Raw genomic sequence first — 19,725 nt, 5'->3', positions numbered from 1 at the left:
ACCCATTCTAAGATACATCGAGAAAACATCTCCTCATTGTTTGTGGTCTCGTGTCAACACTTCGAGAGAATTGGCTTGCTCACAATCGGGTGTCAGAATTGCATCCTCTCATGTGAGCTTTTTAGCAATTAATCTCATGCGTCCTTGCAATAGATCTTGCTTCACATAAGGAAAGCAGCTTAAACATGCGTACATGGGCTGCAAATTCTTCATCAAGCCTTGTGGTATATGTCTGGACAAGGTAACCTTCAGAAAGGCGGACCTTGCAGGCAATGGCGTCAAAGTCATCATCAAAACCATCCAGAGAGCCTGTTTGTCCAAGTTGCATGAGATCTTCCATTGGAGCTTCATACGAAGGTCCAAACCTAGACTTCAATTCTTCCACATATTCTAGCCATGTCCACCTGCCCCTTCATCTGATGACGCCAGAGCCTAATGCCATTGCCGAGCCTTCTCATCTAGATGCAAACTGGCCATGGTGACTTTCTAGTCCTTAGGTGTGTTGTATATTTAGAAATAAAATTCACATTTCAAGATCCAACCCAATATGTCATTTCTTTAAAAGCGAGGGAACTCCATCTTGGTAATATGAGTTCAAGGCTGGCATTCTTGAATATGGTCGAAGTCATCCATGGCGATTGCTATTGCTCGCACGACCTCCCTTAGGAGACATACTGTGATCAGGAACCAATTAGGTGACTTGGGCTATGAGAGCTTCAACATTACCAAGTAGGGTAGCAAGTTTGGAAAATGCATCTTCAAAAGCACAAAATACAATCATCGTTGCTATTTGCCATCACTCACTATTGTTTTTGCAAGCGTGTTTCTTGACGACTCTAATACCACTAGTGTGTAGGATAGGGAAGAGAACCAAAAGAAACTAGAAAAAGAGAGAAGAATAGAGAGGAAGAGATAGGATTTCTGAATAATACTTAGGAATTCATTAAGTATAGGCAAAATGCAATAGAATCCCTTTATATAGGTGTTTATTCTAAGCCAGCTAACTAACTAACCCAACAGTTAATTCATTTAACTAATTACAAATTACATATCATATGGCAGCGAAAAGTTCACATAAAACAACATTGAAAGCAATGTCACCATAGACCCTGTAAAATGAACTCAGAGCTTAAAGTGACATTGATTTTTGTCTCATGGAATCCACATGCAAAAATTATTGTCAACAACATTTAAAATGGAAAAATAAAGCAAGTTGTAGGTTGCAATGTGCTAAAGTTTATTACGTAGAAAACATGCAAAAAAATGGGTTAAAAATGCCAATGTGAAAAAGAAAAAATCGAAATCAAACTAGACTACAGGTAAAATGAGTTTACTATTTGGCGGTGGTAGATGCATGTTTATTGGAGGAAGATGCATAATCAGGAGGAGAGTATATCAGTGCAGCCAACATAGCTCCTGGTAGCACAGCATACTTGGACAGCACTGCAAGTTTTCTAGCCAATGGCTCTCCCTTCATAAATGCCATTTTCTTGTCACTTTCAGGTGAACTTCTCTGTCAAGTTGTGCAATAGGCTAAGATGTTAAGTTGGGGAACTTGTAAAAGCATAAAAAAATCATTATAAAAAGAAAATGGCATGCACTTGACAATATAACCTTGCTAATAAATTATTTTTCCTCAATAATGCATGATAAATACACTATTACAGAGAACAAGGAACTTTAGGAGGTAGAATCACAATTTTACCAGTCCAAGATATGTAAATACTTAATCGAAAAATCCCAAGATAACGCGCTTCCCAAATATTTTGAAGTCACTTTCTTTCAAAAGCATTGTTTCAAATACTTTTCCTTGCACAGTTCTCAATTGCCTTGTATTAAAAAAAAATCATGCATTTTCTTTGCCTGTAAGAACCAATGCCACCAGGACCACTACCAGTACCACATCTCTCCAACTCCTAAAGTCAATACTCAACTATTAGAAGTGTAAGAAGTATTTTTATTTTAGTCATTCAAAGCAATGAACAAACTGAGAGATTCACCCCAGAACAGCAAAGCAATCGGCATGCAAAATAAATAAAACAAATAGCAGTCAAGAGAATATGAATCACGAACCATGGGGAAAAACAAAAGAGCAGCACAGAGTGCAAAATCAAAGCAACTGAGGGGAAAATATATATATATATATATATATCAACAGAACCAGAGCAGCAATTTCACATAAGTAATAAAAAAATTGTAATGCGATGCAAAACGAGGTAGCATATGCTTTGATTTGATTGTGATCTAAAAATTTCAAGAATTAGGAGACGGTGAGTAAGAAAAGAAACTAAATCAAACCTGGCTCGCTTGATGTTAAGGGCTGACAATGGTTGACGGCGTCAGATGGAGTATGGGATGGTTGTTCGTCGACGGAGAGAACTGGATCCGCTGTTCACGAGAAAGGGTTTTATGAAGAATTTGGTATAGGTCCAAAATTAAACTATTCAAAGTAGCAAAAACTAATTACTCTAAATAATAAAATTCATCCTCTTTTTAAGTGGAAAGGAAAATTTCATTAATACCTCACTTGCTACATTAGAATTGGGACTGGAGAAGCAAAAGTGAAAATGGAGGTGAAATTAAAAAAAAATTAAGTCTTAAAAACAAACTTTATTACAATTTAAGCCTAAATGAATTTGATATTACTCTACAGGCTTTGGGGCCTTTATTGTCAATTTTTTTGAAATTAAAAGTACAATTTTGCCCTTTGTTTGATTTAAATTTAGAACCTGCGTGAATCCTCAAAATAATAGAATAGGTTATGCACGATACAACATCCACAATTCACAAGACGATGTCCACGCATGTTCAACAAAAAGTTCATGGATTTTAAATATTTCACTAGCCTTAGTTTTAACAAAAATGACTAGGTAGACCATGCACGATACAATATCTATCATGCACAAGACGAAGTTCATGCGTGTTCAACAAAAAATCAATGCATTTTGAATATTTCACCAGCCTAGGCTATAATAAAATGACGTTAGGCTGACCATGCATGACACAACATTCACTATACACAAGATGATGTCTACACATGTTTAATAGAAAGTCCATACATTTTCAATATTAAGAAAGACAATTACATTAGATATGAATAATTTCACGTTGGCATTAGCCTAGGTACTAAAACCAGTACTCACATGAAATTTGATATAATATTTCAAATTTGATAAATGCAAAAAGCCAGCCACTATGTCCAAAACATCTAATAGTTGCTTCTTTATATATAAACAAAAAATATCTGTGATTTTCAATTATCTAAAAAATATTACTTGAAAATGCTTTCATATATATAATTATAGTTGCTTATATACAAAAAAGAAGTATAATGTAACTACTTCTCATACTGGATTAGGATTCTTGCATGCCATGCAATTGTGTTCGGCTTCTTCACATCTTGAATAATGATAAATTTTCTTATCTTGAAGGACTCTATTCTCCTTGTTTGTTCTCTCCTAGGAGGACGACTAGTTAAAGACGGTTGTAAAAAAAGAAAGTTTGTAATATATTCTCACTTGAAAGTCCATGTGATTTCAATTTATCATTATATTAGGCTTAACAAAATATTGAAGTTAGGCAAATAATGCATAACACAATATCTACAATGTACAATATAAGGTTCATTTATTCTCAACTAAAAGTCTATATAATTCTACTTTATCAATAGGTTAAGCTTAACAAAATGTATAAGTAAGCAAATAATACACAACACAATATCCAATATACATAACATAAGGTTCATATATTCTCAACTAAAAATCCACACAACTTTACTTTATTAGTAGGCTAGGCTCAAAAAAATGCACAAGCAAGCAAATAATGCATAACATAATATCTACTATGCATAACATAAGGTTCATATATTTTCAACTAAAAGTCCATACGATTCTACTTTATCAGTAGGTTAAGCTTAACAAAATACACAAATAAGCAAATAATGTATAATATAATATCCATTATGCACAACAATAAGGTTTATATATTCTCAACTAAAAGTCCATACAATTCTACTTTATCAGCAGTAGGCTAGATTTAACAAAATGCACAAGTAGGCAAATAATGTATAATACAATATCCACTATGCACAATACAAGGTTCATATATTCTCAATTAAAAGTCCATACAATTTTACTTTATCATCTGTAGGCTAGGCTTAACAAAATGCACAAATAGGCAAACAATATATAACACAATATCTACTATGCACAATACAAGGTTCATATATTTTCAACTAAAAGTTCATATGATTTTAGATTATTAGTAGGTTAGAATTAACAAAATGCTCAAGTTAGGCAAACAATATACAACACAAAATTCACTATGCACAACACAAAGTTCATATACTCTCAACTAAAAGTCTATGCGATTTCAGTTTATCAGCAAGTTAGACATAACAAAATACTGAATTTAGGCAAACAATGTACAATACAAGGTTTATATATTCTTAACTGAAAGTCTATGCGATTCTAATTTATCATCAGGCTAGACTTAACAAAAAGCTCAACTTAGACAAACAATATACAACATAATATCTACTATGCACAACATAAGGTTCATATCTCAATTGAAAGTCATATTGTTTTGAACCATCATAAGTTTTGGGCTTTAGGTTCAAAACAAGGAGCACATTAAAGCTTTATTTCTATTGTAGGTTAATACAAAGCAAAGATTTATTATCTATTAGCACAAACTATAAGTTGAAAGAGGAAAAACTAAGTCTTAGCATTCTTTTCTGGTAATATGTGAAGTAAGGGAAAATGAGGGAAAGAACTGATGAGAATACACAATAGGGGAAGAACAAGGAAGAAGAATGAATGGAGAGGAAGATCCCGACAAGCACAGTCCTCCTCCAACGGTAGCAAGGGGCTGAATTCCAGGGGTCACAGTGATCAACAGCAATCAACAGCAACTCAATGCAAAGAAAGAGATAAAAATCATGATCTGTGGTTGAAGTATTAACAACCAAGACTTCTACACTTGTCCACGCTGTTGATGGTCAATAATGGCAGAGTGACGATTGAAGAAATGAGAAAGAAGAGATAGAATCCATTGCTTCAAGTTTTTCACATAGGTTTTTTGAATTCAAATCAAACAAAGGGTAAAATCATACTTTTAGCCTCAAAAAAATTGGCAACAAAGGCCCCAAGGCCTGTAGAGCAATATTAAAATCATTTAGGCCTAAATTATAATAAAGTCTATTTTTAAGTCCCTTAATGCCATTTCCCCTTAAAAAATGGAGTGTTTGGTACATTAGAGCTCAATTCCTTATAAAACTCACTTCCATCAAAATTGATGGAATTCACTTCCATATCATATCCCAAGGAATTAGCTTGAGTTTTTTAGAAGTGAGGTTTTTTTACTATTATATCCTTAAATATTTTATCAATTGATAAATTTTGACTTTCGAAGATATTCACCAAATCTTCCATATCACTTCGTTGTTATGACCTTTTGCCTTCCCCTCTATTGCATCCTCCTCCACCTTCTTTGATCTCAACTTCAACCTCTACTTTCTTCAATCTCAGCTTCCTCCCCCGTATTCTTCACTAAACACAACATCATTCCCCTAATCAATCAGAAGCTCCTCAATCTCGAGAAAGAAAAGCTTAGCCACTTCAAGAACAACATCATTAGCAGCCACAATCCCATCTTTGTCCTTATTGTTCCTTGACTGATAATTTCATTTTTGGAAATTTCATTCTCAGCAGCTCCTTCCATTTTCTTTGTGTTGTTGATTGTGTTTGATTCAAGGTTTTGATTATCTATGCCTATATTTATTATTTTTGATTTTCAATTTTGATTATTTAGGTTTAGATTATTGTTTTCGATTTGGGGCTTTGATTCTTGATTGATCATTCATGTGGTCGTGCCCACTAGATCATTGTTGATTCAAATGTAAATGAGCACTTTTTTTGGTTTTGGTTCATCTTGAAATGAACCATTGTTAGTTCATGTTGACATTGTAGAATGGAAGCCTGGGTTGGAAGGAAAGTATTGTCAAATAAATATTGCCTTTGATTTTTAGGTTTAACGATGGCTCATTTCCAAAGCTAAGAATAGGAAAAAAATACTTTGTTGAATGCTTTGTTGGTGATTTCATTTTTGGCTCTTTTTTGTTTGATAGTGAATGCTTTAATAGTGGCTCTTTTTAATGTTTGCATGGGATGGACATTGTTGAACGCTTTTTTGGTTGTTTTTTGTTCTCCTTCAATCTTTGGATTTGATGGTGGGTTTCAAGATGGTTGTGAACGTTTCCAATGGTGGAAGATACTTTGTTCTTGGAGGGCATTTTGCTATTTTTATATTATAAATATATATTTTAATTAAAAATCATACCTCACTTTCATGCACATGCCAAACATGTTTCAAGATCCCATTTCTATCTCACTTTCTCTTCCACTTCTACTTCCATTTCCATTTTCACTTTCATTAAAAGCTCTTTCATGCTACTAAGCAAGGTAAGTAAACTGTACAAGAACAAAATGGCAAAAACCAATTACATTACATTAGAAACTTAAAAGCTGGAAACACTTTAAGAGTGTGGTTAACTAAAATCCTAATATGTACAATAAGAGTATCCACAAAATATGGTTCATCAAGAAAAATCCCATGGTTATGTGCTTCCCATGATTTCTATCATATAATTCTGATTCCTACTTTCCAAGAAATATCCATTCTTCTAGATTGAAAATAGCCATGAATACCAAATTTATACTTAACTCTTCTATATTAAATAGTATTAAATTCTTGAATATACTAAATATATTTTTAGTTTTTTATGTTTTTATTCTCATTTTTTAAATTTTATCATACTCATTTTTTAATTTTTTTTCATATAATTAAAAAGAATGTTAACCTTTTACTATGTTGAATTAGAGGAGAGAGATGAAGTTGATTAAGAAAGATGTAAAGTTGACAAAAACATATGTTAACACATATTCTTATATTAACACAAAACATTCATGAATTATGAATATAATAATTCAAAAATATATAAAAATATGAAATGATACATTAATTATTGAGAAAATTATTCCAAAGTCCCCCACACCCTAAAGTCTCTTTAATTGATGAAATTAATTTGTAGTTTCAATGTCCTTAGATATGAATAAATTTTTAAAGAAAATGATGAATCTGCAACCTCTTCTGACTTCTTCATCTTTCTTCTCCAAATCCGAATCTCAATCACCACATGCCTCCTTCAAATCTCAATCTCCTCTTCATAAATTAGACACTATCATATCACATTTGACATCCAATAAGATCCAATCCTATGTGAAAGTCTTATGGTAGAAAAATTAAGGCTCTCAAGCCTCCATCTCGATTAAGGGTAGCGAATTTGCATATATTAAAGGGAAAATAGCATCCAAGAACTAGTGTATAAAATTTATATCCCATAAGGATCAAATGATTTGATAATAGCACTACAATCCTTTGGTCTTTTTGACATTTGATTCCATAGGCAAAAAGACTGAAATGCTCTTCATAGTTAAAAAAAAGAAACCCCTACCTTTACCATCACCAGCCATTAGACTACCGCCAGTGGTAAAGTCGCAGGAGCCCCTACTATCAACGGAGCCACTAGTGACCAACCGTCGAAGCTCTAACACTAGTAACATTTTATTTTAAAAATAAAGTTTTTAGGTGGCCAAGGGTGGGTTTGATCTCATAACCTTTAACCACCCAAAAATCTTGGTAGCTACTAAGCCACCAAGCTCTTTAATGATATATGGCAAAAAAAAATATAAGTAGTAAATCAAGCACAAAACTACTTCCATCTAATAACCTAATGGTGTGTTGTTAATTTTTGAAGTGAACTTATTATTTTACAAATATTACTTGCTAATCTGATATGGACAATTATAAATTGGAGGCTTCAAAACTTCACTCATTTTACTTGTTAAATGTCCCAATATATTATTGTCAATCATGAATAGGTTATTGTCAAAACCAAACAAATACTTGTCAGTGAATGACTAACATGTACATTTAATTTTGACAACAATCTATTCATGTTGGAGTTTATTTTGGAAGAGGAGATTGAGATTTAGAAGCAATGTATGGTGATTGAGATTTGGATTTAATGGAAGAAGATGAAGTCAAAGGAGGCTACAAATTCAATGAGATAAGAGAAGGGCAAATAGGTCATTTTCTTGAAAAAATATTCATTATTGAGGACTTTAGAATAATTTCAACAAATAGTGAGATTTTAGGATAATTACAATTGTTGTGGGGACTTTGGAGTAATTTTCCCATAAATATTTTCTTGCAAATCTTTATATCATATATAAACATATTAAAAATTTACTAGTAATAAAATACAAATTTTGGTAAAAAAAAATTCATCTTTTATAAATACAAAAACATAATAATTATAGAAAAGAAAAAAATAATAGAAATTTTAACAAGTCACATTAATAATTTAATAAGTAGCTCTTTGTAAAATGACAAGTAACTATTAAGTTTCTAACAAGTATTGGCTTGGAAAGTACAAAGTTAATTTAATAATACATATAATGTTGTGTATTATATCTTAGTGGCTAATACTCCTTTTGGCAACCAAAGGCTTATGGGTACAAACCCCTATTGGCCACCTTGAAAAAAGGGATTTAATGGCAATATTGACTCTAAACTATAGGCCCAATGATGATTTAAATCCTGAACTTGTATTTGATATATTTTGAATCCTAAACAATTAAATTTGGGGCAATCCTACTCCTACCATAAACTTAAAAGTTTAGGTATAGTAGGCTCATTATTTTCTGCTGCATCCTAGCTTTTGTTGCTATCCCCCTAGTGTCTCACTCCCTCTCCCTCTCCTCTCCTCTCCTCTCCCCCCCCAAGGAGTTACACAAAAATGATGGCATTCTCATGCACATGTGCATGAGCTTTTCCCTCTCTCTCTTTATATTTAAATGCAAAGTCTAGGATAGGTGTTTTGCTCCTCTACATAGGTTGTAGACTGGAGGGTATCTATTTGCTACTTGTTTTCTATTGTTCCTTACAAAGTTTTATGGAGAAGCAGGGGCATAGATCACATGGATGCTTAAGGAAGAGAAGAAGATAATGGCATTAGTAAAGATCATGACCGATCATTTCCAAAGGACTATAGGAAGAGATGAAGGGTTGCTATCATTTGCAGTGGTATGTAACATTTGAATTTCTGATTTGGGATTTAACTAATATAAATGGGGTTAAATTAGTAAATTTACAAAATAATTAGGTTTATTGAGTTTCTGAGTTACTAATGTACTTAACAAATCATTTGGACAACTTTTGGATTAGGATAGGATGGTTATTAGGCAATTGGGTCTCAAGAAAGGGACCAAATCATTTGGAGCCATACTGGACCATTTGCCACAGTAGACGTCCCCTTGTGCCGTGGTGAAAAGTAAATAGCTTACAATAGAAAATAATGGAAAGAAAGAAGGGAAGGGTGACAGAGAAGAGCTTTGTCTCTGCTAAGGCTTAAGTTCCATACCACTTGGGAAGCATTTTAAGCTTGATTCAAATTATAGCTACTTAATGTTTGCTTGAGCTTAAGGAGACTTGGGGAATATTGAATTCTATGAGTAATTGTAACATCCACCTTAACATTACCAGGACACAACACACAACAACATTATAATAACCAGGATTAAATAATTCTTTATATTAGGCTACCACAGCACAAGAATTTTAAGAAAATTAAGTTTAAAAGTTGGGATTCAAAGAAAACCTTTTTTAGAAAATGTTTAAGCTCAAACGATAGTTTAAAACATTTAAAATAGAATAACAAAAGCATGAAAAACATTATCATCACATTCAAGCACCAAATAGGGCAATGTGCACCGTCTACTGTGGCGTATTGCTGCTGTCATGATAGCAATTCTGAGCCAACTTTTGTAGTGTATTGTTTCCCCATCTGACTCTAATTTAAATGATCTAAGTGTCTACACATAGCTTTTTGAGCTACTTAGTTATTGGCACTGATATTACAATTAAACTATTTATCATTTAAAAGTTAGACACTCGACACAAAATTACTCTTTTTCCTTGTAAAGCGAATCTAAAGGAGCCCAAACCAACTAACCAAGTGTTAATAGTCCTAAGACCTCTTAAACCAACTCAAATGTGTAACATTCAGGAAAATTTAACTTAAATAAAAACTCTTTAAACCTCTTCTTCTTGAGCCAAGACTAAGAATGAAGGCAAGAAGATTGAAAAAACTAACTTATTGTGGGTCTCGTAAGTCTAAAAATAAATGGCATTTGGTCTAAATTGATGGGAAGGTGCTAGATGGTCCTTTTTTTTTTTTACAGTAGAGGCTACTTAGTGTTTCTCAAAAAATAGTTCATGATTAAATTTACACCTTTATTTGCTGAGGTGAAATGCCACGTGTCAATTCAATAAAAAATTTATGGGCCCCACATAGGGAATTAATGTTTGCTAAATGAAAATTAACAGAGGTTGTTGGATATTTTGTTTTTTAAAGTTGAGGATTTATTTTGCACTACCTTATAGTATAGACTACCTAGTACTCCTAGAAAAACAGCTGAGGGTCAAATTTGCACCTTTACCCTATTCATTATAAATTTCTTGTTATACCTTTATGCGATCCCATTAACCACGCTAATTCTTCATGTTTCTTTCCTCTCTCACTGGCCTACATAACTATACATTCTCTATATCAGTATTTGGAGCATGGATTCCCATCTGGTGATGGCATCTTAGTCCTCATTCTGCCCTCACATGGTAGGGTTAAAAAAATATTTGCCTTGCCTTTATGAGGTCAGGATGAGGACCATGCCCTTTCACAAGAGAGAGTCTATGTTCCAGTATTTGCCTCTTCATTTTTTTTATCATTTTTGTATAATATTCATTTGAGAGATTCCCTACATAACTGTAAATTGATGGTTTTTTCCATTGAATACTTAACTGATAAGCCATATAACACTCATAAACATGATGTGTCATGTTTTGGTTAAAAAAAAGGATGCCAATTGCTTAATATTATTGAATTTTAAGGTACCAACTTCTCCTTCATGAATACTTTAAGGAAAAAAGTATTTTTTTTAACCCAAAATCAATTCTTGAAGTTAACTGTCAACCTGAATTAATATCCATTCATTAAGGAGCAATATTGCAACAAATTTGATGATTCAGAGGCAATCATGCTCAAATAAATAGTTTATACTTGATGTTATTTGCAAAATAATTTAGGATAAAAAATGGCCTTTTAACCCTATTATTTCCATTTTACATGTATACTAAACATTGATTTTTGTTATACCCTATAATTTTTTTTTCAAAATAATTGACTCAACCATGATAGAAAAGCGTCTATCATGGTAAACAAAATTTAACTTATCCTTTTTTTTAAATAATTATGTAATTTAAAACATTAACATTATAGAAAATGATAAAACATAACCTTATAAAATATTTCATCTTTTTAAAATAACTACCATGGTATAAAAGATTAAACTAGATAAATAAGTACTATTTTGGTAAGTAAATTTAACTCCTTAAATTGTCATTTCTAAAATTTAAAATCCCCAACATTTAAGGACAATATAAGTGTGAAAGGTCCAAAAAATTCCTTTTAAATTTAAGAACATGATAAACATAATAGAATAGAGAAAATTAGAAATAGTTATACATTTTAAAATTTCATAACCACTTCTCAATCTTTTCAGATAAAGCAAAATCATTTTTGGTATTACTAAAATACATCTACAATTATAGATGGGTTACAGCCATCCAACACAATTTATATCAATAAATCAAATATAAAAACAAGTAACAAGTGGCTTAGGTTTGCACGATACAATATTTCAAATAAATTTTTAACTTCCCACATGCCATTAGATAAAAATCACATTTTTCTAGCCTTATACTCTCAACAAGTGCAAACCATGAACCCACAATTAAGATAGATAACTTAATTAATTTTCAAAATAAGCCCATTATATAGTCCAATAATCATGCCACTTTAAACCACCCAAAATAAACTAGATATCAAGTTACAATCATCCAAAATGTATATCAAAAGCAAAAATAATTTGAAGGGCAAGATTACAACATTACATTTATATAATTATCAATGAACAAAAGGTCCTAATATTGACGATATAATACATTAAAAATCATAAATTAAAATACTCAAAAGTGATAGTGAAATATATGCCACTAAGTCTTAGGGATTCCTCCACACTCTACACGTGGCTTTTCTCCTAAAAATTATTAACCATATAATGAGACTCAAAAGTTCCAGTAACTAATGTTAATTTATGATAGATTATACAAACAGTTTAATGTGTATTAGCTAAGTGGGGAAACATCAATAATATAAGTCCATAAAAGATACAAGAAATATTGTAATGCATGAACAACAACTATCCTTATCTTCTTTCATTAATCTCGAGCCATAACCCTCACTCGGTGCTAAATTACTTGGCTAAAGGTAGATTAGCTCGAACCCTTATAAGCTACCTATTGAGCCTCCAATAGAAGCATATCATGTGGCACAAAAATATAACACTAATAAATCTCCCAACACCTTCCACAAAAACAAAACAATTTCACATCAATATTGTACAATTATACAATATTATAATCTTCACAATTTTTTATTTTCAATAATATTACATGACATCCCACTTGGCAAAAATATTTCAAAATACAAAATCACAATTTTACAATTTTTCCATAAACATAACAAAATAATTTCTCAACAACAATTCATAATTTTTTCAATAATTACCCAATTAACATGAAACAACGCTAATTACAAATTAAAAGCATAGTTATCTCGTGACTTTCTCAATAAATTATTTCTTATAATTTTTCTTTCACCACAATCTTTATGAGCAACACAATTTATAAATAATATATTATTTATAAATATTAGTTTCAATTATTAAAACTAATAAAATAGCTCTAATTATAGAATTAGAGAATATAACATAATTTTTAATTTCACTGTTGATACAAATTTAGAGTTAGGACTCATCAAGTAAAATTTCTAACTCCTCTTTTAGTCATCAATAAACACTAATAAGCTAAAATTAACCTTTAAACAAATTTCTATTATCAAAATTTTTCTTTTTATTTCATAAATTCGCATCTAAAAATACTCAAAAATTACAAATCGAGTTTCAAACCTAGAACCATCATTCTATAGCCATAATAATTTATTTCTTATCCAAAATAATTATCTAAACCTCAATAAATTAACATATATCTTTGGATTTAACAAAAATCTACTCATAGAAGTTTAGAGTTTAACTTATAAGCTTCAAATTTAAATTCCATTAATAAATTTATACCCTAAAACATTTATTATACTACTAACAATATCAACAATCATATTTATTCATCATAAATTTGTTTCTTTTTCAAACTTTAAATTTTCTACCATCACAAAATTAAAAATTAAAGAAGTTAGATGAATAAATTTTTTTTTAAATATTTATATAGTTTTAAAAAGTTTGAAACCTCAATCAAAATATTTTATTATGAAACTTGAATTAGACTTTTTCACAGTTGTTATGCACGCTTTGTTTCTTTTTTCCCGTGTGCGAGCACGGAGAGATAAGAAAAGAGGAAAAGAACAGCAAAAGAAAATAGGCAAGTGTTGTTTTAAAACAACGTGTGGGTCCCACACATTTTGCCTTCTTTTTTTTTTTTCTTTTGTTTTTTTAAGCATATACACACACCACACACACCTACGGAAATGAAAATCCGCCCCCTTCTCTTCTCTCTCTCTCTCTCTCTCTATATGTTTGTATATCTTTCATTTATCAATCTCTCTCTTTTATATTTCTTTTTTTTCTTTCTTAATAATAATGATAATAATAATTTTTTGAAAAAATATTAATTTAAAAATATATCCCAAATTAAATATAATAATTTTCTCTTACTAATCTATTTACTTTAAATATTTTTTAAAATTTTTATTAATTTAAATTAATTATTAAAATTTAAATTGAGATGTTATAATTTTCATGATTTTTTTTGCCAAACATTATTTTTCAGGATTATTTTTGAAAGATTGCCATCTCCATTTCATTAAAGTCATATATAAAGCGGGAGAAAATACAAGTGTGTTTTTTTGTCTGATTGACTCTAACTTAGATAAATTTAAGAACGAATTAACCAATGTTGATTTGATTGAATGGAATGAACTTTATGAATAAAAGAATTATTTATAGAAAGCTACCTTTATTTAGATTTATTCATTTGTAATACTTAAAAGGGAAAACATATATAATTATCGGCCCTTATAATTTATCACATTTTATTATTGATTTTTGCACCTTTTTTTTTTAATGTTTCAAGTCTCTTTAGTTTTTTCTGTCTACAATATTAATCCCTCTACTTTTAAATATGTTCAGAGGAACAATGATGTAGCATTAATAATAGTGTTAGATTATCTTATGTGTAGCCAATAATGTTAATAAGAATGTCAACATGTTTAAAACACAATAAGTTGGCAATTTGAATTAAAAGGTTAAAAAAGGAATGATTCCTTTTCAATGTAGATTGTTCTGATGATCGCAATTGTTTGCGTCGAAGAGTTATTTCCAATCATTGTGGCCTATCAAGCCTTTTATCCTATGCATCAAATGCCCTAATTTAAAGCCATTCATACTGTATCATCATCCCTTTGAGCATATTTAAAAATAGAAGGATTAATGTTGTAGATAAAAAAACTATAAGGACTTAAAATATTAAAAAAAATACAAGAACTAAAAACAAAATAAGATAAAATTTTAGGGATTAATAATTATGTTTTTCCTACTTAAAAATGAATTATACATTCGTTTGTAATAATAGCAATTAAAATAACAAGAAATCATATAAAAGTCAAACTCTATTAATCTAGTTATTGTGTGAGGGCATCTTATATTCCAAGTGTAGCATCTTATTATCTACAAGTAGCATTAATTCATGCCAGCTAACAAGCGCATGCCATCACTTCCCTTGGCATGCGTTGCATCCCAATTCTTGATCACAACCAAAACTACACGTGTATATTGGAGATAAAGACCATTTGTCTCCTTAATCTTTGTAGAAGAGTTCCTATGCCAAAGAATGGGGTAATATTCTCCTAGTTAATAAGAAAAATAGATCCCGAGCTCTTACTTAAAAAGCAGCTTGGACTCTAAACTCTTAAAATGTGTAAAATAAATTCTAAACTTTTAAATTTATAACAAATTAAAAATTACTATTATCTTTTTTTAATGCTATTACTATTCACCGTGAGCCCTAGTTGATTAGCCCCACAAACCCTAAACTATTATGAGAATAGCATATTAAATCTTAAACTTTAAAATTTCAAGCAAACTACCTCTATCATTTATGTATAGAACATTGACTATTATGTATATCAAATTAGCCTCAGTGTGGTTCGCTGCAACAAATGTATAACTGGCTATGGCAAATGACCCATAATTTTTTGAAATGACATTTTTGCCCTTTTTTTGTAATGTTTTTCAAACGATTGGTATCTCATACTTTTATATACTCTATAACTCTGACTTGGTCTTATTTTGAATTAGTTTATTTATTTCATGGTTAAAACTTGGGATCTCATTTGTTTGTTTGTTTGTTTTTGTTTATTTTATGTTTATAAGTATCATAGGATTTTACAAACGATAAATGTAAAAGCTGATGATTTTATCATTGAATTTAAAACCTAAAGTAACTGGTTAATTAAAATTCTTTTATAGTTAAACTTCTTTTCCAATAGGATTCCAAGTTTTCACCATTAAATGAAAAAACATTATTCAAAATAAGACTAAATCAAAGTTATAGAGTATACGGAGGCATAAGATACTAATCGTTTGGAAAACATTATAAAAAAAGGGCAAAAAACATCATTTCACAAAATTACGGGTTGTTCACCACAACCAACGATGCATTCACCATGGCGAACTACATTGAAACTAATTTGATTTATATAATAGTCAACGTTCTATATAGGGGTAGGGTAGTTTGCTCAAAATTTCAAGGTTCAGGGTTAGGATGCTACTCGCGTAATAATTTAAGGCCCGTGGCGCTAATTAATTAGGGCCCATGGTGAATAGTAATGACGTTAAAATAAAGATAACGGTAGAGTTTACTTTGCTACGAATTTAAAAGTTTAGAGTTTATTTTACACATTTAAAAAGTTTAGGGTCCAGGCTGCTTTTCGAGCAAGAGTTCATGATCTATTTTGCTTATTAACCCTATTCTCCTTGCCCCTTAAATAATTTTTTTTTTCTAGAGCAAAATCACCTTTTGTTAGACATTTGTCAAGTTGTCATATTTTTTGTTATCTATTGACATGTAGTAATTGCGAGGCTAACGTACAGTAACAACAAGACATTCTGACTCATTTTAATAATCTGACATGGGTCAAAGGGATTAGAAGTGACAATGGTTGTGGTAGGAACTAGGATTGATGGTTTTAGAAACAAAATGAAGGCAAAATGGGATCACAACTATTTCACATTAATAAATAATAAAAAAGATAACAGATTTCTAACGGAAGAGTGATTGTGCTCTAGAAAGAAATTATTTAGGGGAGATATTATCCCACTCTTCAATATAAGGTACATAATGCTTCTGAAAAAAGTTTAGAGAAAAAAAAATATTTTTTAGCCTTATATTTTGAATACTACTTCATGTTATTATTTTCTTTCAAAAAGTTATTATATCAAATTATGTTATTCATTACAACAAAAGCATTATATTCTAATTTCACCAAAAAGTATATAATATATGCACATGTCTTCTTCTAGATCAGCCATATAATCTGATTGATCAAACCCCTAACGAGCTTTGTCATTTCATGCACATGGAAAGATACATTTGATACCATCTACTGAATTCGGATCATGAAGGTAATGATCCTACATCTCTCATCTTCTCTCTATTTTCTAGTGGTTACGTGATCTTACTGTCTCTCTGATCTGAGAAACTGGAAATGAACAAAACCCGTTGACCACAATCACTAAGATGAAGTTGACCTCTCTTTAGAACTTTCACCGCTACTCTTGCTCGGAAAACCTTCCTTCTATGCATTTTTTTCATAGTTCCAGCACCACAACTGCTCAAAGAACACATCGCGAATAGCGTCAGCAAGGTGCTTGTTGGAGCGCCCAGCTAGTTTGAGTTTATGATATTAAAATACATATTAAGATTGGAAAACAAAATCAAGAAATTAGAAATGTAGACAATCCCCTTACAAGTGTAGCTATTTTGGGGCGAGGGGTTTAATGCTTGAGGAGTTTTTTTGTTTTTTTGGGCTCTCAGGATTGAAAAATTCAGTACTCAAAGTTGATTTTTTCTGAGAAGAAAACAATAGAGGGGCACAAGCTGGGCTTACATTCAGAATCTGTCGTGATCCAGTTCCCTTTCCTTCCATAAACGATAGAGCCAACCTCTTCATGCGGGATGGAAATCGATGAAGGTGCGGATTGGCCATTTTTTGACGAGGAAGCTTCTGAGACAACTGAGAAGGCAGAAGAAGTGGTGGAGCAGCTTTCCACTTCCCATCTGAAACTGATCTTGGGTGAGTCACTGCTTGCTTCTTCTTCATCATCCTGAACTGCTTCAAGGGTTCCCCCTCTCCTGACCCTCAGAACCTGACAAGAATTCAATGATCATTTTGTCCCTTTCGTTAGTCACTTGTCATATTTCGAGTTTTCAACAATCTCATGCACCATTGTGGCTTTCTTTCTTCCCTTTATTTTATTTCATTAATGCTGCAGCTGAAACATCATTTTTCTACTCCGCATGCATCAAGGACATCATAAATGAAAGGGTTACAACAATGAAGTACAAATGTATGAAATTTCTTCTCACCCATGATTATTTTTTGTCATTGAGAATGTAAATGTAGAGTAGCTCTCAAATTCACGGTTAAATATATAGTAATGGATCATTGATGTAAGTTAAAACATTTACCTTCCTTCCACTAAGTTCTCCTACTTTCTCTGCTTTTACAGCAGCAGCCCATCTGAGTAACTCTTTCATTCTTGAAATGGCCTTCTTCATATCGCCTTTGTTTTGATCTCGATTTCCGAGGTGCCACGTGGTTCATTTCTTTCTTCAGTTATAGGCAAAACCTTGTTTCCCACGTGAGCGACTGAATCTACCTTGTTACTGTTTTCTATTCCTCTCGCTATTTCTTCTCTCTTCATCTTCGTCTTCGGGTGCGAAAAATGCCGTCTTCTGTTATAGCCTCCTACTCTGTTTAATTTGAGAGTGCTGTAGAGGCAAGAATTAGCAATGTCGTCCTTCGTACATATAAATGCAAATATCTTCACATTCTTATTCCAGCCATGCTTTCTTCCTCTACTTGTTCGTCTGTATGCCCTTCGATGCTTTTGTAGAATTATATTTTTCCGTTGAGCATTCAGATCTAAAGAACAGCGTTTGTTAAGTTCAGATTGAAAATGCAAAATCAAAAACAGATTCGGTATTTATGGTAAACCACAGTTTTGGATGTCGTTTCACATCCAAAATGTCTGTGGTCTGTGTTTAGCATACGCTATTATATTACACTTCTTTTAACGTTACAAAGTAACTTTCATAAATTACCGTTTGCGTTCTTTTATGACAAAATGATACTAAATTTAGGCATCTTAAAAACCATGATATGCAGATATCATACAATGATAGTGGAATGTCAAACAAAAATGTAACCAATGCCAAGCACCTCCTAAGAATTGTAACTGCAGGAAAAAAAATGTAGCTTTACCTCTGATGGTTTCCCTTTTGGTGGCTGCTGGACTAAAGGTGATCTCTTTTCCTTTCTCATGTGCCCCTTTGAAGAGCCGTTGAAGGATCTGCCATTACGCACCAAAAAGAACCATCTCTATCAGGTTTGATGACAATAATGCCTTTTAGTATCTACATACTACTATCTTATCTTCACATGACAAGAGCAATACCTGCATGTTTTCTTATATAGTATTTTGGGTGTGCGGGTCTGTGTGATGACTTTGTCAGTCAAATGAACAGCACTACAGATCTAGCTGTGTGCTGTCTGGAGCCTAGGATTCCTGTCTAGTCTATGAGGACTTGGGGGGGAAGAAGACAAAAAAGTGTGATAAATCTAGGAAAGATGGGTAGACAACCAGGCAGTGAGTGAAGAATTGGTTGGCTTATGATTCGGAAGTAACATGGGAGGAATATATTATATAGGAGAGCCAAATAGTGAGTGGGGAGATGGAAAGCCTTTGATTCACTTACGAAACATGTCTCTTTAGCCTACGTGGCCTTGTTCTTTGCCGTAAAACTTGTATGCCTGTGGTGTTTTTGGACCCCAGCCCATCAAATAGAGATCTGCATCATGCACCCAGGATTACACTAGCCAGGAGTTTCAAGATTTAGATGCCCAACCTGAGAAACCTTGTGTTCTCTAACTTAGCCGGTGATTTGTAGCATGTCAATAGGGAGAGTATTCATTTAGTTTAAACAAAGGGCGAATATGGTGTAAACTAATATCTCTTTACGAGTCAGCCTTCTAGTTGAGTACCTCCCGCCCTAAGTTATGACTTACTAATATAATTCCAATTAAACATTTCATGATTATGCAATGTTAAATGGTTTAGTAATTCATAACTATAAATTAGTGTTTTAGTTGAGAAGAAAATGTCTTGATAATATGCTGGTGTGATCCAAATTTATACATGTTTATGAGTCAGGTTAGGTCAAATTAACATCGAATTAGAGACTAAAATGGAG

General features: G+C 31.9%; 1 protein-coding gene across 2 annotated transcripts; it reads right to left on the bottom strand.

Moving 5' to 3' along the window:
• Nucleotides 1-16,763: 16,763 nt before the first annotated feature.
• On the bottom strand, nucleotides 16,764-19,070 carry LOC129291511 (uncharacterized). Of its 2 annotated transcripts, XM_054928911.1 has the most exons (5): nucleotides 18,930-19,070; nucleotides 18,737-18,824; nucleotides 17,941-18,243; nucleotides 17,360-17,618; nucleotides 16,764-17,080 (listed from the first exon to the last, which is right to left on the bottom strand). In XM_054928911.1, exons 3-5 carry the CDS (start codon nucleotides 18,028-18,030, stop codon nucleotides 17,061-17,063), a joined length of 369 nt encoding a protein of 122 aa, XP_054784886.1. In that variant the 5' UTR covers nucleotides 18,031-18,243; nucleotides 18,737-18,824; nucleotides 18,930-19,070; the 3' UTR covers nucleotides 16,764-17,060. The 2 variants fall into 2 exon arrangements, with proteins under 2 accessions (XP_054784886.1, XP_054784885.1); XM_054928910.1 differs by lacking the exon at nucleotides 18,930-19,070 and having other exon boundaries at nucleotides 17,941-18,397; nucleotides 18,737-18,877.
• Nucleotides 19,071-19,725: the final 655 nt, after the last annotated feature.

This window comes from Prosopis cineraria, unplaced genomic scaffold (assembly GCF_029017545.1).
Source record: "Prosopis cineraria cultivar Desert tree isolate PC_DT_omini unplaced genomic scaffold, ASM2901754v1 PC13, whole genome shotgun sequence".
NCBI lineage: Eukaryota > Viridiplantae > Streptophyta > Magnoliopsida > Fabales > Fabaceae > Prosopis > Prosopis cineraria.
Note: the sequence above shows the minus strand (reverse complement) of the source record. Positions and strands in the feature narration are given on the sequence as shown.

Bases quoted from the DNA above. Each gene is read 5' to 3' on its own strand.
- LOC129291511 (XM_054928911.1), bottom strand. From the start codon at position 18,030: ATGAAGAAGGCCATTTCAAGAATGAAAGAGTTACTCAGATGGGCTGCT. The intron at 17,619-17,940 runs GTAAATGTTTTA...AATTCTTGTCAG, and splicing joins GAGAACTTAGTGGAAGGAAG to GTTCTGAGGGTCAGGAGAGG. The intron at 17,081-17,359 runs GTAAGCCCAGCT...TTCTTTGAGCAG, and splicing joins GATCACGACAGATTCTGAAT to TTGTGGTGCTGGAACTATGA.